The sequence below is a fragment of the Falco biarmicus genome, chromosome 1 (genome assembly GCF_023638135.1).
Source record: "Falco biarmicus isolate bFalBia1 chromosome 1, bFalBia1.pri, whole genome shotgun sequence".
NCBI classification, from domain to species: Eukaryota; Metazoa; Chordata; class Aves; order Falconiformes; family Falconidae; genus Falco; species Falco biarmicus.
This window is the reverse complement of record NC_079288.1, coordinates 30,106,851-30,129,823: the sequence shown is the minus strand read 5'-3', so window position 1 is coordinate 30,129,823 and position 22,973 is coordinate 30,106,851. Positions and strand designations below refer to the sequence as shown.

General features: G+C 43.6%; 1 protein-coding gene across 1 annotated transcript; it reads left to right on the top strand.

Moving 5' to 3' along the window:
• Positions 1 to 798: 798 nt before the first annotated feature.
• Positions 799 to 22,911, top strand: LOC130141687 (acetoacetyl-CoA synthetase-like). Its single transcript, XM_056322786.1, has 9 exons — positions 799 to 1,191; positions 4,444 to 4,547; positions 9,047 to 9,194; positions 11,928 to 12,025; positions 15,889 to 16,003; positions 16,550 to 16,631; positions 17,213 to 17,360; positions 21,572 to 21,652; positions 22,798 to 22,911. The coding sequence occupies exons 1-9, from the start codon at positions 1,074 to 1,076 to the stop codon at positions 22,819 to 22,821; spliced, it is 918 nt and encodes a 305-aa protein (XP_056178761.1). The 5' UTR covers positions 799 to 1,073; the 3' UTR covers positions 22,822 to 22,911.
• Positions 22,912 to 22,973: the final 62 nt, after the last annotated feature.

Sequence of the window (22,973 nt, the reverse complement as noted above, 5' to 3'; positions counted from 1 at the left end):
ATGGCCTTCAAATTGAATAAAGTGGCAGTATTGCAGCAGCACAAAAATCGGAATGAAAGTTATAGGAAGTGTACTACTACTACTACGACATGTCTTTTACTTTCATATTTACACTGTATGCCTAATTTACCATCTAATTTGTGTTTTTCTAGGCTTCCCTGAATTAGAAGGGAAATCACGACCTTGAAAGTAACATTTACAGAAGCAGTACGTATGCACCGTGACTTGAGCGTTGCTATGGAGCACTTTGTTACCACCGCTTCTTGGTGAAAATCGGCTGTTGTGACATTGCAATTGCCAGTAAGAGCCAGACCTCGCATTTTGAAAGAAGAGAAGCAATCGATTTTAATCTGAGGTGCGAGCTCTGTAGGCAGAGCGCGTTACAAAAGCGTAACTGGGATAGTGAGGCTGTGGAGAAAGGCAGCTCTTGCCTCATTGTGGGTCCAAGACATCTGTCAGCGGAGACTGCTTCAGACCTGGGGGTGGGGGGGTGGAAATGCCAAAGCAGCAGCAGTTTTGCAGATGTGGAAAGAACGAAGCGATGGTGTGTCCCCCCCCCCCACCCCGCTGCCCGCACCGCGTGTGGTGGCCCTCAGGGGCGGCGGGGCTCTGCGCGTTAGTCCGGTGTTTCCGTCGCTCCCCGCGGCGGGGGCTGCCCTCAGGGCGGGGGCCGGGGGGATACGAGGCGGCCCCCAGTCGGGAGGAGCGCGGGGGCCGCTGCCGCCGGAGGGGAGGTACCGCTCGCCGGGGGGAGGCCGGGCGCTGCCGCCGTGAGGGGCCTCGCCGCAGCCGCTGCTGAGCCGGGCGGGGGCCGGCGCCTGCCCCCCGTTCACCCCGCACGACCGAGGGGGTGACTCGCCCTGTCCCGGCGGGCGGTGCGGTGCGCAACGCCCCGCACTCTTTTCTCCTCCGGCGGAAGGTTACGGGGTGCGGCGACCGGGGAGGGACCGGCCGCCCTTAAAGCGTGCGGCCGGAGGAGGGCGAGCGTAGTCAGGGCTGGGGCGGGGCGGTGTGGGGTGGGTTTCCCGCGGCACTGGCGGTAGCTCGCTGTGCTTGCTCGCCTGACAGCCACCATGTCCCGGGAGCCCGAGATCATGGAGTCGCAGGTGATGTGGGAGCCTGACACGAAGCGCAACACCCACATGGACCGGTTCCGCGCCGCCGTGGCCAGCAGCTGCGGGCTCCGCCTGGGTGAGCGCCGGGCGGGGGGGCCCTGGGGGCCGTGCTCTGACTGGGGGAAGGGGGAGGAGGGGGGGAAGTCGTGCGGGGCTCTGCTTCCCCGGGGCTGGCCTTACCGCGGTGGCTGCGGGCAGTCTGCCTGTCCCGGATAGCCGGGTGGGGGGCAAGGCGCCTGCACACCCCACCTGGGGCGGGGGTGGGGGGTGAGGTGTCCCAGGCTGCGAGAGGGATGCTCGGCTTGTGCCTGGGGTAGAGGTCTCCGGTGCAGCATCTCGTGTAGCGTGAAGATCCAGGCTGATGGGGCATGCAAACAGCCTTTGCTGCGGCTGCCGGGTGGCAGCCCAGGCGGCGGCCGTGCTGGTACCAGCTCTGTGCTCCCGGCTGCTCCTGTGTGGGCCAGGCCCTGCGTGCAGGGTTTTCCTTGGGCCTGGAGCGATGCTGTGGTGACCTGGTGGTGTAAGGGGATGTGGGAAGGAGGGATCTCTGCCACCGTGGCTGTGAGGCTCCTGTGAGCCTTAGTATAGTGCTTTAATGGTATACATATGTGAGATCTGAATTAAGGCCATGCTCGTCTTTCTTTGTGATGAGTATGTTTTTGTAATATTTAAACACGCTGGGAAGGGAAAGGTGATGTGTAAGCTGGTTCAGGGGTGGAAGTTTTGGTTCTTTTGCTGTGCATCTGCCTAAGCTCTAGAACTTAAAGCTCTGCTTCATGCTCATTCAGAAATACCTGTATGGCTGTGAATAGGTGTGCAGTCCTTGCAGCTGGAAACAACCTGTCAGTTTTGAGTGTAGTACCCCTTTGAGTAGGGGCTTGGACCTCCAGAGGTGGCTTTCAACCCAGATTGCCATGGTTTTCCAGTGACTGTGGTGGTGTCTCTGGGGTTATCAGGAGCCAGCGGTGCTGGCTGTGTGGGTTCATTCACATCATGAGCCAGGTGGATGCCAGTGCATGTGGGGGTCACATAAACCAGCTTGGTTTATGCCGTCTGGTTTCCCAGAGTGTCTGGGGACGGGGTTGACTTGTGTAGCTTTCCTGTAATGGCTTGTCTGATGGGGACTGGAGGGAGTGGTTTTGGCAAGTGGCCTGACAATTTTGTCAGTGCAGTATAAATGTGTCTGTGGCATAAGCAGACATATTCTGGAGTAGTAGCAAAGTAGCTAGTGCTTCTAGCGGTTCCTGTCTGGAAGACAATTGCGTACCTCGCTTGGGAACTTACTGTGTCGGCAAGCCAGGTCATTACTCTGACTGGTGGGGGATTTCCCATTATCGTGTCAGAACTCCTGCTACATAGGAAGTAAGCTACTACAGGTTTTTAGCTAACTCCTGAGTAGAAAAGCCATGTAACTGGTACTTGTATGATCAAGACCAAATACAGTTTCAGATGGGCTTCCCATGTTTACGGATGTAGCAACTAGAATTCTTTTCAGTCCATTTTGAAGCGGCTGTCTCCATTCAAAAGTGGATTCCTGGGCGTATATAGAAACTTTTGTCAAGTTCCATTAGATTTGAAGCGGCGTTCATTGGTCTGTGTGCTATGCAACAATGAAGAATGGATTCTTTATGTAACGTTAAGATGTGGACTCGCCGAGGAGAGCTGAGGGCAATGTAACCCTTTGAACAGCGTGGCTCTGTCCAACCCTGAAAACATAGTGACAAGATGCAGTGTTTGACTGCTGGCTAAGAGGACTATGCCCTGAAGGACTTGCATGCTAAAGCTCATTTTGGGGTCAAACCGTGTAGACAAGACAGAACGGACTGTTCATGTTATAAGAAATCAAGTTAGTGGTGACTTGTAGCTTTTTGCATTTATCAGATTACTTGGAGCAACTGGTACAACTGATTATTATTTTTTTTTTTCTTCTTTGAAGGAGGAGATGGAAATTTGAACTTTCCTCTGGTAAAGTCTTAGCCCCACGCCAGCTGATGTGCGTTGTATAGAGTGGTGAAGAGTAACTTGGGTGGAGTGTAAAAATAAAAAAAGGATGTAGGAGGCTGAGGCAATATGTAGGCAGAAGCTGAGTTACGGAGAAGGGTCTTTGTGTCTGTGTCAGTAATACCTAGGGAGCAATCTGATATCGATGGAAAAGACTGAGTGGAATAAGATGTGGAAGGGGCAGACTGGGTGGGGAAACAGCTGTAGTGATCGAGTGTAAGTGTAGAGATGGCTTGGAATGGGGTTTTTTTTTCCTCTTATAAAGCTGGAAGATGTCCTCCTTGTAGGAGGAGGATGCAAAGATGATTTCTGAAGCAGAGCTGGATAACAGAATGACAAACCAAAGAGAATTTGAGAAAATGACTTCAGGTGGTTTAGCTGGAAGCATTAAATAGGAAGCACAGTTGGCAGAGCAGGAAACTGTTAGTACTGTCACTTATGGCAGACTTGTATTCAATTTGGCTGTTGGCACAGCTTCAGACAGTGTGGCCATGACTTGGGAGTGTCACTTTCAAGCTGGTGATGAGGAATCAGCTTCAGTTAGTCATACCCAAGACTGTTCTACACGCTGAATTTCAGTATTTGGTTTGAATTGTGGAGTTTTGATATGCATTCCTCGGGTTACTTGATTGGTATCACAGTCATGCAAGATTTAAACTGCTTGCTTCCATGTTTTTAATGTCGGGTCACGGTTTTACTATCTAGCTAGTAAACATCTCTTTTTAGCTTCATTCATGCTGGTTTAGCATGAGAAGGTAAGCTGCAGTCTGTCAGACCCCTTATTCGTTAAGGAATAATGCATGCTTCCTTTGTAACAGTGCTGTTGATGCTACAGTTAGATGACAAGTGCATCTAATCTCCGTGTTGCCATGCTCTTGGAGGTCTTTGGTCCCAGACTGGAGCCATAAGGGTTCTTGTCAGGAAGACTTGTTTATCTTCTGCTGTATTAAATCATTTGGTTGATGATACGATGGGGAGCGGAAATACCAGTGAGCGGGACAGAGTCTCTGAAGTATCTCATCTTTGGTTTCACTGAGGGAGTGGGTAGATGTTGCACAGAGTTACTAGAAGAGGTCTCTGTCTCTGTGGTGGTGAATGGCTTGTAACGGGTGAAATGTTGCCGTGTGTTCAGGTAGACCGTTTCTGTTGATGCTATAGTCACTTGCCCTGTACAGAAGGGATCTGTTCTGACCTACTCTATGTGATCAGTTTGACCTTACTAGTTGTTTTAGCCACAAATTTTCTTTATCCAGGATCTCTGTAATTATAGTTTGTTTACATTCCTATAATTCTCTACATAATGCTAACGGGTATCTATTACTTCTAGCCAACTACAATGACTTATACCAGTGGTCAGTGGAATCCTTCTCAGACTTCTGGGCAGAATTCTGGAAGTACAGTAACATTGTATGTTCTCGCCTGTATGATGAGGTAAGTGTTTCTCTTGGTCAAGTGCAACGCAAGATGGGAATAAACCAGTTTTACAATCAGTCTTTTGACCTGTTCCTGGAACCTTTGCAAGTGATGTGAGGAATCTGTCGAGTGTACAGTCCTGAATTTCCTTGTGTGGTGGGTGGTGGTGTTCTGTTGCTGGTACACGTTAGGACAGTGAAATCGCGAAGTTCTGTTGTCCTAAACAGTTCTGCTGTAGTGTCCTTGTGGTTATTGTGCTCTCGTATACCTTGCAAGTCCTGGCTGCTTGTGGGGAGTCTACCAATATACTGCTTTCTGCTCTTAGATCATGCTGGCAGAATATCATCTTGATTTTGTAAATGCTGGCATGCAGTCAAGTTCATGTTTATGTTCCCTGAGTCAGCTTATCTGATAAGCACACCTCTTGCACTCTGGTTTTGTAGAACTGGTTGTGGAAGTCTCTGCAACCAGATGTGGGCTTGAAATGTCTCTGAGGGAACGGTAGTGGTTGACTGCAGTCACAGGTGGAATACCAGACCATGCTGCGGTGTTGCCTTGAGGTAAAGGTGACCTTGAAGCTCTTGCGCATGGAGGGCAAAGCTGGAGCCCTTGGTACAGCCCTGTTGTAGGGTATCGGCATCACCCTGTGGTTTTCCATCTGAGGAAGATGATTGGCTAATTACTTTAAGAGCTCGACACAGGGGAGCCTTCCTTGGATTTAGTAAAGAGAGGACTGGACTTCTGTCTTAATCCCTGGAGGCCATCTGTTCCAAGCACACTCGGAGTACTGGCAGTTTTGCAGAGGGAACTGGTAAGTTTCTTTTGCCTCTTCCTGTCTTAGAGATTTCTGTGCTGTGTGATATGATAAAGTGGTTCCTCCTGCTGTGAAACTGTGCTCGGGTGTTGTGATGTGACCCACCCTTTAGAAAGGTGAATTGAGCAAGAATGTAAGAATTAGCCTGCCTTTTGAAGTATGTAGTCTGAAGACTAAACATTGATCTTTTATCTTCTCTAGATGGTAGTTCAAAATCTGACCGGGTTGTATTTGCATCCTGTATTTTCTTGACATACTCTGTGCTGCTAGCAAGGCCATCTTTCTAAATTTCCACATGAATGCAAATTGTCCTGAGCAAGTAGTTCAGAGGAGCTGTTTTGCACCTGCGTATCTGTACTGAGCAAGCTGGACAGTAACACTTTTCTCTTGCTTTGCAGGGCCGGTGCTCCTGGAAGTCTGGCCCTCCAGACACCGCCAGTGGCGGCTGAACTGGAAGGGAGGCTGAAGCAGGCAGCGGTGGCTTAAAAACGCAGGTTTCCTGAGGATAAGGAGCAAGAAGACGAGGATGTTTAGGAAGGCTTTAACCAGACTACTTGTGAGCTTCTGGGCCCCTGCGTGCCTGTTCTCACATCATGGCGAGACCATTGTAGATCTTAAAACGGGAGCAGCAGTCAGCTGACAGACAAGTACTGCGGGAGATCCTTGACTCACTTTTAATGGCTATTGCTGTTTGCCTCTAGCTTCCCCCTAGTGTCAGCTTCAAGGCTTGGCTCCAGCTTTGAGCGTCAAAGCTGACTTGCTGTTGGTCCTTACCATGGGTCCTTTTCTGTTGTATGTCAGGAGGAAAGGCTGGTCACAGTAACTGAGCTGTTCTGTGGTAGCTAAAGAGCTGAGAAGGTTTGATTTGAAGTGTCGTATGACTTGATCCTTGCTGCTTGTTGGAAGTAAGCATTATGCTTTGGGGAAGATAGTTTTTTTCATGAACTGGAGATGACTCCTTTGTCCCCAGCCAGGTAAACAGTTTATACTCCCACAGGTCATTCCAAGAAAGCCAATAAAACCTTCTATATGTATAAAATACAAGAAGCCAGTGTTTTATTTAAACTTAGTAAAGTTTTTAAGTGTTTGTAGACATGCTCATGTCACTCTGCAGCATTTGACATCCATGTCACTTTTAAAAGAAGTACTGCAAGTACTTGCAGTATAGAAAGCTAGATTGGCACGGCAGCATTGGTGGTGTTACGTCAAGTAGCTGTTCATATGAAATGCCTTAAAACTTTCAACTTTCTGCTACGAGAAGCTGTTATTCCTGTGGAGGGAGTGTTTTCTGGTATTGTCTGCTCTCTAGCTTTTCATGAGGCATGCTGTTTTGCTGCTCTTGCTCTTCAGGTGATACAGAACCTCATATGTACCACCGTAAGGCAAGGATTATCTGTCTCGTGGTAAGGGTGAGATTCATTCTCGAAGGTATAGTCTCTGCTTAGGGTAAGCACAGTCGCTGGGGCATGACAATGCATGGTTCTAGCGCAGCTAGCAAACCACTTCAGTGAGGGAAAATGCAGTAGAGGTGTGGACAGGCGATACTGCTAATATGATGCTTTTTTGTAGCTGCTGAGGTTTGGGAAGTAGTCACTGATGAGCTGCTATGAAAAGCAATTGTAGAACAGGAGCTGGTGGTGTGGGAGTACAGCTGATAGTTGGCATGTTCACCTAACCACACAGATGGGCCTTGTGTGCTTCAGTGCTGCTGTGGGTGGGAGTACAGCCTTACTCATTAAAGGAGGAGTGCAGTCAGCAGCACTGTAGACTGCACTCTTTCCCTGTACTTGCTGAGCGTTTGGGACTGTATGAAGTGAAAGACTTGTTGCAAAGCTCTGCATTTTTACAAGCCTGCTAGAACTGAGGTCTTCCAGTAAAAATGAGAAGACCTTCAGTTTCTGTTGCTTGCTGAGACCTTGCCTCTAAGGGAGAGATCAGGTTGTTTGTGTAACAGAGTACCACTACCAAAGGGATTGGGCTTAACGAGGAGTCATGGGTGTTAATGGAGTAGAAAATGATGGAGCATCAAGTATAGGAGTCCAGCACCTTATGCTAGCGGAGCTCTTTGAAGGGGTGGTGTTCCTCTTCAGGAAAAAATAGAATTGTATTAGAACTTGTCCTGGAAAATGTTGGAAACATTCTGCTTGCTTTTCTGCAAGCTGAGGAAGTTGGGAATGAGTCACTTTTCAAGAGTGGCCTCTAATTACTGCAGTAATACATGCTGGTATAAAACAATATTTCTGTAGCCAGAGTTGATAAACTATAAATGTTGTAAGTCAGTTCTAGGCAATCGTTACAAGCAGAGAAATCTGCTTGAGTTCCCATTTTTAGAAAATTCACTTCAAGTGAAAGTAGTAGAGTACCTCACATGAGCTTCAAGTTCTCTTCTACAAATTCAGGATTGCCGATGGTAATAAACACACTGCGTGTCTGAAAGCACAACAATATTAGGTTTTCTGGAATGGGAAGCATTTTGAGTTCTGCCTGGCTTTCAGAAGAGCTCTTTACTTGGTCCAAAAGAATGCTGTTTCTGGCGATGCATGTGCAGTCCATGAGAGAACCTGAGGGTATAAACGGAAGCTTTCAAAAATACAACTGTAGACTAGTCAATTTTAAGATAAGAAAATTCATGTGCTGCTGGGCAGTTGAATCTCTAAACAGTGGGGCATTTTGGAAAGAATTTACCTAACTTTGTGGCTAATGCTAAGGGGCTCTTTACCTATCACTGTTTTGAAAGGTATAGTCTTAACTGTGACTTAACAAGGGGTCATTTAATATTTTGAGGCTTGATTAGTTCAGGATGGGGGAGGCTGTTTCAGCTGAACATGGCTTTTGCGACTTTTCATTAACGTGTTTCAATTCTTTGTGTGTCTTAGGGCTAAGACATAAGTGGGGAATTCCTTAATGTGGGCTTATTAGGTTGAACCATCTTTTTAGAAAATGGCAAGTGAAGGCTGGTAGAAATGCGTGCAGTCAGTTTGTGGTACAGTATTTCTTGGGTGTGGAGGTTAGTTGCGGTCCTTCTTCTGCACTCTGGACGAAGCTGTGGAGTACTTAAATGTTTACGACAACTGAATCCTAAAAAAAAATAAATTAAAAAAAAAATCAGAAAATTAACTAAAAAGTTCAAGCTTTTTATTCTGTGTTTGACTATACATTTCCCTTACTTAGTCTAGGGTTAATTTGAATTACCCTTGTCTGAGTTCCTGCTGTTGGACTCTGTACCTTGTGACTCATGCTGGGGAGGAATGGGTACTCGCACCTTCCCAGGTTTGGTTTTCGTAAGGGGGAGGCTGGGTGGTGTGGCCTGCTAGGGAGCTGCAACACACTGTAGCTCAGTCCCTGGTTGGGATGTTTCCAGAGGCAAAGCCCTGGTGTGCACTGTGGTTTGTGTGTGTCTTGTGGTCTGGATGTAGTCATAGTGGTTTGCTTCCCTCTGTGTATTTAAGGCTGGTCCAAAGGTAGGACTGTCAGCAAGGAACTGTTTCTAGTTTTATTGTAATGATGTCTTTGCTTGTGACAGTTGACGAGTAACTAATCCTTCCAAGCCTGTAGTGTCTGTTTGCCATCTGTAAGCTGGGAAAAATGATTCTTGCCTGGTGGAGTGTATGAAGAGCTTGGAATTAATGAGCTGATTTCTGTACAATGCTCTGAAAAAGAAATTACATTGCAGTTTTCCGCTAATACGTTATTTTATTTTCAGGTGGTTGATACATCCAAAAGTATTGCAGATGTCCCGGAATGGTTTAAAGGCAGCCGTCTGAACTATGCAGAAAATCTTCTGAAGCACAAGGACAATGACAAGATTGCACTGTATGCAGCAAGTAAGAAAAAATTAATGGCTTATAGTTGTAGTTCACTGGACTAGGCCTTAAAACAGCTCTCCTTTTTATGAGTCCTGGAAATAAACTGGCTTGGGTGAGGAGGAAAAGAGGAAAATGAAGTCGGGAACTCTGCAGAATCTACAGTACAGCTCTGCAAAAACCCAGCAAAACATGCTCTGGGACTATAGATAGTTCTGCAGGTTTATGGCAAATTAAAGTTGTCTTAGAATGTGCTTGAATTCGTTTAGGTAGTGGAGATCATGCTGCGTTCAGCATCACTCTATTTGAGCTATTACTTCACACTTGTTATAAACACTTGCCTAATGCCTGCCTTCAGCAAGCCTTTTGGCACTGTTACTTGATATTGCCTTTCCCACTCTCTTACTATGCCTTTTTTTCTTGCGAATGCTCAGGACTACATGGGGCGTAGGTAGGAATTAACTCTTCTTACTGTGTTGTCAACAGCAAGGAAAGTTATATGAATGGGAGACTCGGAATTTTGCTTTTCTGGAACACTGCAGCTCAGTCTTATTTTTTTTTGCTGTGCTGGAGAAGATTTAAGTCTGGTAAAATCTGGACGTACTCCGTGCTGAGGGTGGTGATATTAAGACAATGTCCCTTCCCTGTGTTTGCTGACTTTGGTAACTTAAACACGATTCTAATCTCTGTTTGATGGGATTAGCTTCTATGCGGGTGAGTGAGTGCTTCCCTAGGGAGTTGTATTCTGAGCTTCCCTTCTGCTGGACCTAATCCTTATCGTAAGACCAAGCAGTGATGCTTCTTAATAGCTCAACAATAAACAACGAACTCCTACAGCTCATGAGGAGAGAAAATTACGCAGAACTATGGATTGATTGTGTAGGCGTTAGAAGTCTTGGATTCTGATTTCTGATGCATAGGGATCAGGTTTTGAATTACATGTGTTAGTGCTGTTCAGATAGCTGTTCAGAAACAATATGAGACAACAGAACAGTCTTCTGTAAGCTTACTGCTGGAGAAGAAATACTTATCACTTGCATTTTACTGTATAGAGGTATTGGAAGAAACCTCTCTGATCCTATGTATGTGTATATAAATGTAGAATCATCACCTACCAGTTCAGAGAGAATGGGAAAATCTGTGACCCAGTTCCGGTGTAGTAAGAATGGATCTGGTGAAGCCTGGTGGAAATGAGGCTGGTGACAGGAAGCTGGCTTCGAAGGGATGGACTATATATATTACATAACTATATAGTATTATACTATATAATTATTGAACGCCACAAACTATAGGCAGTTCTAGGGAGTAATTTATATCTTAACATGGTATGAGTTTTTACTCAGTTGTGTGTTTTTTCCAGAAATTGTTGGCCTTAAGTCATAGTGCTGCTTTCGGAGTTGCTACTCTCAAAACCACAGCAGTTTAGAGACTGACTGAAGTGGTCAAGCTGGTTTAAGAAACAGATTTCACTGACTTTTGAATTGCGAAGAAAAACCTCAGTTCAAGGGTTTTTTTTTAAAGTCTACTTCTTACAAAGTTGAAAAAGGATGGATTTTTTTCAAGCTGTAGGCACACTGGCAAAAATCAAGCTTAGTACCCTCCTACTTGATAAAGTTAACATAGCAGAAATAGCTATTAAGGTCTGGGACCTTAGTTCCTGTCCTGAAACGTACATCCCTAAATAATCTATCTTTCAAAAGTGCCTAGCACTAGTGAGCGTTTGCTGTCTGATAGATAGTTGTGGAGCACCTGCAGCTTGCACTGCAGTCCAAGATCTGTCAGTGCTTGCTGCTTTTTTAGTGGGTTGGAAAGCATTTTTATTGCCATTTCAGTTTGCTTTCAAACACTGAATTCTAATTAGGTGTCCAAGTACTGTAATTAGGCCTGTCATGTGCCTTTTTTAAGGACTTGGGCATCTTCTTGGTTGCTTAAGAGATCTTTGATCTACCTTAGTGTAGTTGGTGAATTTTGACTGCATGTTTTCATTTGTGGGTTGGATTCTGATCAGTTGAGAGTCAGTCTCAGCCACCCAGCACCTTCTGGAGAGCTGGTCAAATGGAGCCCACTGAAAATGTAACTTTCTTGATGTTTGGTTCTTCCGTGTGCCTTGGTAAACTGAATTTAAACCTTGAAATCTTCCTGTAAGTTGATGAGATAAGCCTGAAGAGCTCCATTGGTGTGATGATGTTCCAGGGCTTGTCACACTGTATTACTTCCTTATCAGCTGAGACGCTGGTTTTGCTTGTTTGTGTTTAAGATTCTGGTAGTGTCTACCAGACAATGTTTAGCTTTGTAAAGTGGCATCCCCACTTTTGAACTGAGTATTTATAACCTTTGCTTCCAGCTACTTGTTCCTTTTCTAAGGGGTGTTTCTACAGACCTGTTCTGTTCCCCTGCTTGGTGCTGTATCCTTAGTCTCTATGTAGCCTATTCAATCCACAAACTTTTTCTCTCTCTCCCAGTTGTTCTGTGGAGCATGCTGCCCTCTTATCCTGAAAGTCTCATTAATTAAGCAGAAACTTTTGTAAATTGGGAGTAACCTTGTAGATAGAGAAATGGATACAACTCTTTTTATAAAAGGGATTGTGTCTTACTCCTTGTGCAACTGATTTGACTTCGAAGGAGGAAGTGACGATTGTGTGGAAAATTTCAAAGGATCCTTCAGTCTGGGACTTTTCATTTTTGGTCTGTTTGAAGTGGCGATTGTATACGTTATGTTTACTGTTAAGATTTTGTGGTTTTTAGTTTCTTCAGTCTCTAACCGTTCAAATTCTGCCATAGGTTACTTACCAAACCGCATTCATGCGGTGGAAGCAATGCTCGCTGCTGCAAGTATTGGTGCTATCTGGAGTTCAGCATCACCGGACTTTGGCATTAACGTGAGTAGCTGTATTATCAGGTGGTGTAGAAAAGCTCTCCTCCTGTTTGAGACAGACGTGAAAGTGACAGTGCGGGATATAGATCCTGTTTGCTTTAGCCTTACTGCCATCTCCTGGCACAGCCAAGTACACCAGATATTTTTTTTTTTCTGGCTACCACAAACTGAATGAAAACTCGTGCTTTCAGTTGTCAATAATGACTTTCAGCGTAGTAATTCGAGTATCTTTTAGCTGACTCACAGGGGGATATTTTCAGGCAGAATCCATGGTCTTGGTGAGCTTCTATTAATTGTGCAAATGAGCAGCAATGCAACAGTTGTCTGGGACTTGGCCCTTCATTCCCAAATCTTTTCCCAGGCTGCTTAGCCACGATCCAGTTCCTTTGCCCAAGTAGTTCCTTCCTCTGCCTTCTGCGTGGTTAAACTGAGCACTATCCCACCTGGTTTCCTCGAGGAGGCTTTGTTTGCCAACAAGGCGAGGGATTTCAGGCTAATATCACTAACTCAATTCTTTTTAGCATAGGAATAAATGCTGCGTGTAAAATACGGTAAAAATTTTTGCGATATCATTATGATATCCAAGCAGATGTTGCAGTGTTCACTGGAAGCTTTGGGAACGTATTTTACTTTCTTTGGAAAGTCTTTAGCACACGTCATAAGCAGCAACAGGTGCGAATCACTTCTAAAATGGAGTGTTCTATCTAAAATGTGCTTGAAATCATGCTTTTTTTGCACTGCAGAACAGAGAAAATACCAAAGGTGGGGTTTTTTTTAGGTAATGCGTACCCTCAGTCTCAGTGTTTAACCCCCGTAGCTGGTTAGATGTAGGGAACTGTCCTCTCTGGATTAGCGCTAGAGGGCAGCAGCATTCCGCTTTCTCGCACTCGAGGTTGTATCATTGGGAAAAAAAAATGATTAAAAAAGTCATTACAGCACGTAATGATCAATCTGTTCTACAAATATTTTCTGCTTGCTCAGAAAATGACAGTATGGAGTATTTTCTTTGCAATGTGATTTGATCTCTCATCTGGGGGAAGATTGTTCATTTTGCTTGCATTACAGAGTACTGGTGTGTTTTCTGTCCACGTTGATGTGCTGTTATTTTCAGTGCCCAGCTTACTTAGTTTTTGTGATAGTTTCATTAAAAAACTTAGCCTTGGAGCAGCAGTGCCATTGATATCATTTATTCTCCTTTGGCTTGGCAGCATGTGTTGGTGTATGAATTCAAACCCTAAAATCTTGAGGGAGATCAGCAGAGGTTCTCAGGGATATTGGCTTCCACCCTAAGGAAAATATATTCCTGCTTCTGTGCAGTTGCGTTAGTCCTGTTAACATAAATGAAGATTTTGTTTGTGTTTTGGGAAATAGTGTAGCATTTTCAATATTTCAAACCCAATTGTGTGTATATATTTTGTGAAGCTTAGAAAACGTCACTGTTCGGAACTGCCTACACGTTGCAGGCTCTGAATGCCATACCTCTGAAGACTGTGCAAGCGTTCAGGAAGTCTGCCGTCAGAGAACCAGTGAGCTCCCTCCCACGCAGAACGCCACTCTTGGCAGCTTTTGCTTCATTTCTCTAGTCCCTGTTATCCATTTACATATATTAATAGGAAAGTGGTTCTTTGCAGCCTGTGCATAAGAAGTTGGATATGTAAGTTTAAAAAGAGGCTGTGCTCTTGGGTCTGTGAGAAACCTTTGGTGAGCCCTAGCAAAGCCAGGGCAGCTCCGTTCATGGGGTCCTTCTCAACCTTTAGTACCGGATTTGAGGCTCATAGACTAGAACGAGCCATATCTGTTTTACCTGAGCTTTTCATGATTTTCGTGAAAGCAGTTCCTTGCTGAGCCATCTGGTTGGATTAAAGTTCCAGTGTCGCAGTTACCTATTCCATCTGTTTGTATTGCCTTTGTATCATACCAGGCTGCCCTGTGGGATTTGATCTTGCCAGTGCTAATGAATCCAACTGGGTGTGTTAGCAGGATTGGTAAAACCCTGAGAATTGTAGTTATCCCAGCTTCTGATTTGCATTTCTCTTCAAATTTGATTCTTCTGTTAGAATACCCTTAGTCCTCTCATTGGTCTTTGTTTTTAAACATCAGACAGCATGGATATAGGGTATGTATGCTCTGTGCTCAGCGTGAATGTGTATACATGCATACATATGCACACATACATAAGCGCACACATGCTATGTGTGATTTGGCTGCTTGGTCTGTTCTTTGAAAATGGTATGAAGTAGGTATGATAACATACCTAAAATAGCAGGAAACTCGATTTCATACTCCCTTAGAGAGTAATTTTAATGCATTAAGCCTACATGTCTGAGTGTGTTAGGTAATGTGTTAAGGGCTTCTTGAAACCCTCTTCTGCCACCAAAACAGATTCTGGTGATTTTTGTTTTGAACTAATTGATCAAGTTAGGTGTCAATGCATTGTCACTCTATTTTCTTGTGATGTGAGCAAGGAAGAGGAAGTGCATCTCGGGGTGGCAGGAGGGAAAGCTGTTAAGTGACATACTTAGCAGACAGGTCCGTGTTCATATTTTGCCATATCCCTGTACCTCGCCTGTGGTGGTCAGTGAGCTTGCCTAAAAAGACAACAGGGAGAAGTTGTTGGGGCAGGACCTCTGTACTTTTGCAGCAGCCTCTCTTGTAACCCTGACCAGCCCAGCTGGGAAAGGAGGAGTTTAGTAGAGATTAGTTGACTGTAATGTTTTTGCATTGGTCTTTTGATTTGGTAATAATTTGTCTCGCTTTGGCTGCAAAACAGAGGACAAAGCAGGAGATGGAGAGAAATAAAAAATGCTGTGAAGAATAAACACAACTGAAGTCTTGAGGGTTTTTTTTTCAGTATGATTTAGGATACTGTTCTTGAACAGTTAGCTGACAATTTTACAATACAGAATAATCTTGTTCTTAATGTTTCAAGTAATGTAGCTAGAGAGGAATGAACATGACTGTGTGCTGAGAGCTTTTTAGTAGAAGGATTTACTTCTTGCTGTTGAATACAAAAAGATCTATTTCTGGCATGCTGCTGCATGCAGTGTACCTAGGGAAAAAAAAAAAAAATACCAGAAGGATTTTTTCTCTCAAATGTGATAATAGCTGTGGTGAATTCCTGAGTACAGTGTAAGCTGGAGGACACCTGAAAATTCAGCATTTGAACGTGTCCTTCCCTAGAGGTTCTAAAGGAGCTGTGGTAGGCTTGTTGGTAGTATGTACGTACGTTTTCAATATCTAGTTGTTCTGGTAGAAATCAGTGGCACGGTTTCCTTTGTTAATTGTAGCAGAGCAAAGCGGTCAGTTCCTATGAAGTGCCACCTTGCCATGTGATAAACACATCCTCTGGAAGACTGGTGGCTTTTTTTTTTTTCCCCCAGTGAGACTACCAAACTACTGGGACATTGTCAAAGCAGCCCTGGGGCAGTTCACAAGGGCATAGAGAGCACCTGCCTGCAGATGCAGACAGGAGTGTTGTGGACCTTCAGGTAAATTAAGTGCTTAACTCCTGCTCACATCACAGGTGCTTATCCTCTTAAGGTGAGTTTGTAAGTCTGACTTCCACGGTGAAATTTTAACTGCTTTGTGAACTTGATCTTTCAGTGAACAATGTCCTGTGATCTGTGGTGGTTTTATCTTTGTTGTTGGTTGATATATTTGGGGGTCATGAAATAAATTGTTACAAACCTGTTGTACTTTGAAGATCTTGGGAGAGTGGAAGACAAACTGGCAGTCTTTTAACAATTCTCCTGCTAATTCTTGACTCTACTCCTTTCTTGAATTTAGATTTGCTTTTAGCATCCAGTGCATTTTCCTACTGTAGCAATTTAATTCCATTCTTTAACTAACTTTTCTCTGTGTCCTTAGGGTGTACTGGACAGATTTTCCCAAATTCAGCCTAAGCTCATCTTCTCTGTTGAAGCTGTTATATACAATGGCAAAGAACATAACCACCTGGAAAAGCTGCTCAGTGTGGTGAAAGGTATTTCATTGCATACCATCTAGTCTTAGTCATGCTGCAGTTGTGTGAGCGCTCAAAGGCTGCACTGCCATTAAAAGTGTCATTTTTGAGCTGCTTGTCACTGTCCTTCCTACTTTACGGTATCTCTGTGGCCACTTAGGATTTCAGAACTGATGTGAATAAAAACTAACCAGTCTTTTGTGTAATTCTATCACTCTTTTGCTAGCTTAAACATATCACCATAAATCAGCAGTGTAAGTGGGGGAACGGGGACTGATGATGCTGGGTGGTTTTTTTTTAAGCCCAAGTGAAGTGCTGCTGAAGGCAAATGAAGAGGTATTACATCACTAAAGCTTGCAGGTTTACACATGTATTTTTAAAGGGCTGGCAATATTGAGGAAACTATCTCTTAGGTAACAATTCAGTCTTTTGGGGTTTCAGTACTTGGCGCATCAGAATTGTTTCTGTTGCTTAGTGCATTACACTGAACGGTCCAATCGGGCAGAAAAGGCCTTTGTTTTATGTAACTGAATGTAGGAAATAATTTTTTTTTCTTCCTTCTTCCAGGGCTTCCAGATGTAAAAAAAGTGGTGGTGATTCCGTATGTCTCCTCAAGGGAAGCCATAGATATTTCTAAGATTCCAAACAGGTAATGGGAGCTTGTGAGCTGTGACTGTCCTAAGGGGGGATGAGATGGATGCTGATACCTATCGCAAGTTCAAGAGGTCAGGCAGTTTCAAAAGCTAGCATTTAGCCAGTGTTTGTAATGTGGGTCCAGCTTCATACTGAAAACAGTAGTAGTATGTTGCTGCAGACGTTTTGCTTCTACAAAATCACTGTTGGTATTAATGATTCTTAAATTAAGGCAAAATTCAATAGGATATAGAAGGGAGAAGAACGTGGCTTCCAGAAATGACTAATTAATAATGTAAGTGACACTTTTAGGGATAATTTGTTTTGCTTTTTAACTGCCCTGGGTTATGGAGGTTAGATACTTTTGGAGTCACATCTCAATTACTATACTAATGTTTTACTTTAAAACCAAGAAAGGAAATAAAATAATCAGCAATTTGAAGAGTAGAAAGACTGGGAATACAAGTACTGTACATAGTGTGAAGATACAGCTTATCATAAAAGAGCTGTTAGATACAGAGGAAGTCCTATATATGGGCTGGGGTAATGTTTTTCAAATATTTTTTTGAAATGTTTCTTTCCCCCCCTCTTATGCAGTGTCTTTTTAGAAGACTTCCTTGCTACCGGGAAAGGAGACCAGGCCCCTCAGCTGGAGTTTGAACAGCTGCCTTTCAGTCATCCTCTCTTTATCATGTATTCGTCAGGCACAACAGGGGCACCAAAATGCATGGTTCATTCAGCAGGGGTATGTCTTCCCTCCTGGAGCTGCGCTATCTATATCTAACTACCGGGGTTATATTTTTCCTTTAACGGTATCATACCACGGTGTATACTCCAAGGAGGAATTGATTGCTGCCACTTTTTCAACAACTTGCAATGAAACTTTTCTATTTGTAAGTGACTGAAAGCAAGTATGGATTAATAAGGATGTAAAATAGTTTGGTGTAGAGATTGGTGTGGAGACCTTTCAGATTTCAGCTGTTTCCTGGGAGTTAAGCATCAGTCAGAAAAGCATTAGTAGAACTGGCCCAACTGGTAGTTGAAGAAAGGCCAGATAACTTGAATTGGGTGCTTGGAACTGATTTTTGGACACTGTCAAGTTGAGGCCCATAGAGAGCTTGCAGGTTTTATTATCTAGAATTTTTTTGGCTGTAAACTTTACTCCCTATGTTTATCAGTTCAGAGCATGTCATCTTCACCACTCCTTTTTATAAGGAAGGAAGCCAGAAGGCTGGCTGTCTCTTTGGGTGTAGGTTTTGCTTTGTATGGAGGCTTTGCTTTAGGCTTTGTCTTGTTGTGGCTAGAGGTATGTACAACATTACTGACAAAATGACCTGTGCTCACATGCTTTCCATCTACTCTAGTCATGTTCTAAAAGTTGTTCTGGGCAACTTACTAAAGTTCAGGAAATTTTTCCAGCCGTCAGGCATGCAGTTGGAACTTTAACTCTGCCATTAGTATAGTCCTTAATAAAAAGCAGGGCTTTTTCCCCTTAAGGCAGGCAGAATGTGTTGTCTAGCACATTTGTGCAGTTTAACTTATACAATTTGGTACAACTGTTAGCCAGAGTTCATAGTTTCTGCTGTTAGCTCACAGTCAGGAGGAGCATCTTGCGAGACTGGCTGTAGCGTTGTCTAGGTAGCCGGAAGGCAGGATCACCTTGATGTTACAGCCGCAGTGTGTATGTTCTAGCCTCCCTTTGATGGCAAGGACTGGAGGATTTGCCCACAGACAAATCCCATGCTGCCTGTAAACACCTGACTTTGTACATTATCAATAGGAGATCATACCAGGGAGCATGTGACATAAAATGGTCCCTTTGGGACACGAGTCCTGTGTTTGCGAAGAAGAAAGGAGGAGGTATATTTTGAAGCTTGACAGCTGTTTTGAAGCTGTGCTGGCTTTAGACTGGTTAAGTACTTGCAGAGATGGATTAGCAAAAACAAGACGGGTGTTTTGTTCAGTGTTCAGTGATGAACAGTAGAGATGAAAAACACTGACGTAGCTCAGAGAACAGGACTTCTGTGTGGCACAGTTCTTTCCTTTCCATGTTACCTGTATGGCTGCTTAGGTTGCCCTTGAATTGTTGCCTCTGCTCTCCATCCGAATAGTCTTCTCGGTTCATACAGAGCTACCTTAGACTTCAGGTGAAGACTACTCATTCTTGCTGGGGAGGAGAGAATGGGATGGTTTGCGGAGTGGGATATGTTATTTATGAGGATTCTCTGTTCCCACTGAGCAGCTCTCTAGTTCCTGTATTGCAGGGTGATTTTTTTTTTTTTTTGTCATTTCCCCTTGAGTTCTGGTGCTAACACCTCTGGCCTAAAAGCACACTGTTGCATCAGAGGCTCCCATGGTTTGTGTGCTTTGTATGTGTCAGTCTGGATAAGGCCTGTAGGTAAAAATCCATGCAAAGAAATTCTGAGGTGTCTTCTGCACGCTTGCTTGGCTTCCTATGTTCTGGGCTGAATCTCGTTTCCACTGGAATAGGAGGATTCTCACTGATTTCAACAAAAGCAGAATTAGCCCACAGTCTCTTGTCTCATTTTCCAGCCTCAGATTAAGCAAGGTTTGGGTTTGACAGTTAAAAATGCAAAAAGAGGTGACATTTCAGTAAAGACATTTCTATTATTGCAGTGTGTTTCGATACTGTTTTGTTGCTGTACTGATCTTACAGATGCCAATAGGCAGCTTACTTCAAATTCACAACTCTGTGTGTCTAATCCTGCAGTATGTTTCTGTTTTCTCCGCACATATTCTGTTTTCTTGATACACAGTGAAATAACATATGTAAATAAAGAAAATGAAGCCAGGTCGTGGGAGATGATTTAAAAAGTCGTTCCTCAGAGGGAGTAAGCTTGTTTCTGGTCTTGGAAATAAAGCTGTATTGTCTTGAACAATTGGGCATGCTGTGGGAAGACGTTTGGAGGGTTCTTTCTAATAATTGAAAAACATCAGTGAGTAGTTGTTGTTCTTAAGTCCCAAAAGCATTGGTGGCGATTCTTACCTTGTTGATACAGGCCCCTTTTCAGTTTTATTCCATATTCTCAACTACTTAACGGGAGAATTTTTTGATAAAACTCCGATCAGTTTGTTTCTGTCTGTGTTGAGGACTCGCAAGACCTGGGCTTAAATAGCTGTGCTGCCGCAGGCTGCTTGTGTAACTGCTGGCAAATCGCGTGGGGATTTTCTCACTCAGGCTCTTTCTGAACGCTGTATAGAGAACGCTGCTGGTGTGAGACCAGGACCATGAGTAGCTGCTCTTTCTCTACGTGACGGCTTAGCACTGGTCCCTTATGTGCTGATGATGTGGTTCAGCAGCAGCCCTGCCTGCTGTTTTTTGGACACTCAGATGCTCGGCGCTTTTATCAGCTGTATGTTAAGCCCAATGAAGACAAGCAGACCAGTAAGTTTTCTGTCAGCTGCCAGATCTGTGTCATAGTCAATGCTGAGGATTTATTTTGAGGGTCATACAAGTCCTATAAATAAACTTGAGAGAGCATCATGGGCTGTAAGCTTTTTAGAGCAGCTATACCTTCTACCACAATACCTCTGTTTCTGGACTGTGACTTACCAGATTTTGCAGGGAAACAGTTCATAGCCTCTGCCTAGTCATTGTTAACAGAACAGTTTTGGTTCCAAAAGTGTAAACCAGCACCAACTAAATGAAGGAAAAAGAAAACAAATACTTATAATTTAATGTGTCTTTAATTTCACGATCTTGTGTGGCTCTTTCAGATTCACCTGCAGGGCAAAGATGCTTACCTTTATAAATGGAACAATTATGTTAACACCTGCAGTGTTTTTGGCAACCTTAAAGTTAGAAACAGTGTTTCTAAATCCTGATTTGTATTTTTTTTCGGTTTAAAATGAAGATAGACACAGCTGCCGCTAGGCGGCAGCATTGTGACAGCTTGGTGTGTTCAAACCAGTAGCAGGTGAATTCAGACCTGGCTCCTTTGAGCTGCAAAGAGAAAATAAGATTTACTCCTTTATTTTTATTTAATGTTTTCTGCCTTTTCTCCTGAAGCGTGTGCCAGTTTCATGACTCTCTTTTTCATTTCGAATGTTCATCTGTAACCTTTTTCTTCCGACATAAATCTTGTTCCGTGCTTATGAGGCTCTTAATAGTTCCACTATAACTCCTTGCATAAATGCAAAAAGCATCTTTATTTTAAAATCAACTACATGAATTTGTCAGTGCAGTGAAGTGACTTAATGAAGTAGTTTGTAAATTTATTTATCCTAACAAGGTACGCTTTAATGATGATCAGGAAGGTACTTTAGCAGCATTTTGAACAAAGAGAAACGGGAGCAATATGTTTAACTACGTTATTACTATTGATGCTTTGAGCAGTGAGATTTTTTCACATTGCTAGTCACACACATACATGAGAGATGTATATAGTTAGGTCTTTTGTCTCCTAGATGTTAACAGGTAAGATGGCTTGGGTACGTAGTGTTAATGCGTAGCAGCTGCTGCAGTTTATAGCAGTTCTAGGTCCTTCATCCCTCCCAGTTGCCTTGATATTCTGAAAATGAAACTGAAAAGTCAAAGGGCTTACTTTCGTGGAAAACATGACTGGTAAAAGCATGCTATTAAAATTCCAGCCTGTGTGGAGTACTCTGCAACTGTGATGGCTGAGCAGAGTTGGAAGTGAAGGAAGTTATTAATTCCATGGAGTAAAAGTGATGTGCGGTGGGAATTGCTGAGGTCTAATGAGAGACGCTGAAAAGTTGTGTGAGAAAACGGAGAATGTAATTGCTGCTGCTGTTGTAGATAGGCCCTGGGATTTAGTTCAGTTGTGGTTAAAGGAAATACTTGCCGTTAATCCTGGAGTGCATCCGGCAAAGTATTGCCAACATTAGGTTTTTTCTGAAGCCTGAATGTGCTGTCAAGAGTTTTGCTTTTCACTTGTGTGAACTTGATTTTTTTCTTTCTCTGTTCTTTTTCAGGGTACGCTAATACAGCATCTGAAGGAACACATTCTTCATGGCAACATGACCAGCAATGACGTTCTTATGTACTATACAACGGCAAGTGTGGCTTATTAAGGCATTTTAAAGAACACTTCAATCTATTTTTCCTATAAAGATAGGAGAGCTTTTCATACAAGTCTACAAGTACATTTTTATGTATTTTTAATTCTTGTTCGGCAAGGGATTGTCCTACTTCCCTGAGTTGAAAAAAAATCAGGTGGAATAATAAAATGCATCGGGAACCTTTCTGATGAAAGGTCAAACCAGTGTTAAATGTTTCTGATCTAATTAGTGAGGAAGTAAGTTGATTTTTTACAGTCTCTTAGGCTTATTGATCTGCCTCATCAATATCACCAGCAACATAGGCTCCACCTTCCTGCATCATGCAAAGCTAGACCATGCTGAAGATGAGAATTTCTGTTGTGACTCTGTTTTGGTGGTGAAGGAAAGAAGCTGGCCAACTTTAAGTTCAGTAAAGGAAAGGGACTAAAACTGATCTATGTAGGAGTTCAGGTACGTAGTGGGTTTTCTTTATGCTGTGCTGAGGAAAATTATTCCAAAGTCTTCTATTACTGTAACTGTTTGAGAAGGCTAATGTCTTTCCTCAAGAGTTCCTTTCTAAACTTCAACAGTGATAGTCAATTTCCAGACTCCATGGAGTTGTCACAAGTGTCTTGTCCTCCAGATAGGAAAATGAGTCTTTTTTTGGGAAGGGGGTGAGCGGGGGAGTGTTGGCTCCAGAGTAAGATGGCTACTGCTATCATTCACTGAGCAAATCTGGCCCAAGAGGGTCTGTTCTGTAGTTTTTCCGAGCAGAGCACTGTTCGACCTCTCATAGCCCGGTTAGTTTCAGGAAGAAACTGTGATCTTCACGGATGAGTTTACTAATTAGTTCATCACCTTGAACCTGGTGATAACTTGTTTATGCTGCAAAATTTGCCTTTCTCATAATGAAACCCACCCCCCTTGATTTTATCTCCATGTAGTGTGAACATTGTGACCTTTGCATGCTATAGGCGTTAATATCCCACCTATGAAGGAACGTGGAGGCCTGGCTGGGCTTGCCTTGCTCTTTAGTTACTCGGTTCTCTAAACCATGAATTCATCAAAAGCTTTCTTAGGATTTTTGTGCTGTGAAAAACTGCTTGCAACTGTGGTCAGTGTTATTTTCTGCAAAGTAACCTCTGTGATGTTTCTCATAGCAACAAGGATATTCCTGCCTCTAATTTCACGATTCATGAAGTCCACTGCAGCAGATTTCTTGCAGCGTGCCAGTACTGCGAGGTTTACATCCCGATTTCGGAAATGAAGAACCATTTTGCATCTGAGCACGTGGAGGTGAGAAACGCATTCCTCCTCTAAAACTGCTGTCCTCTGT

Coding starts and splice junctions, on each gene's coding strand:
- LOC130141687 (XM_056322786.1), top strand. CDS start 1,074: ATGTCCCGGGAGCCCGAGATCATGGAGTCGCAGGTGATGTGGGAGCCT. Junction 16,004..16,549: donor GCTGCTCAGTGTGGTGAAAG/GTATTTCATTGC, acceptor TCCTTCTTCCAG/GGCTTCCAGATGTAAAAAAA. Junction 17,361..21,571: donor GCATGGTTCATTCAGCAGGG/GTATGTCTTCCC, acceptor GTTCTTTTTCAG/GGTACGCTAATACAGCATCT.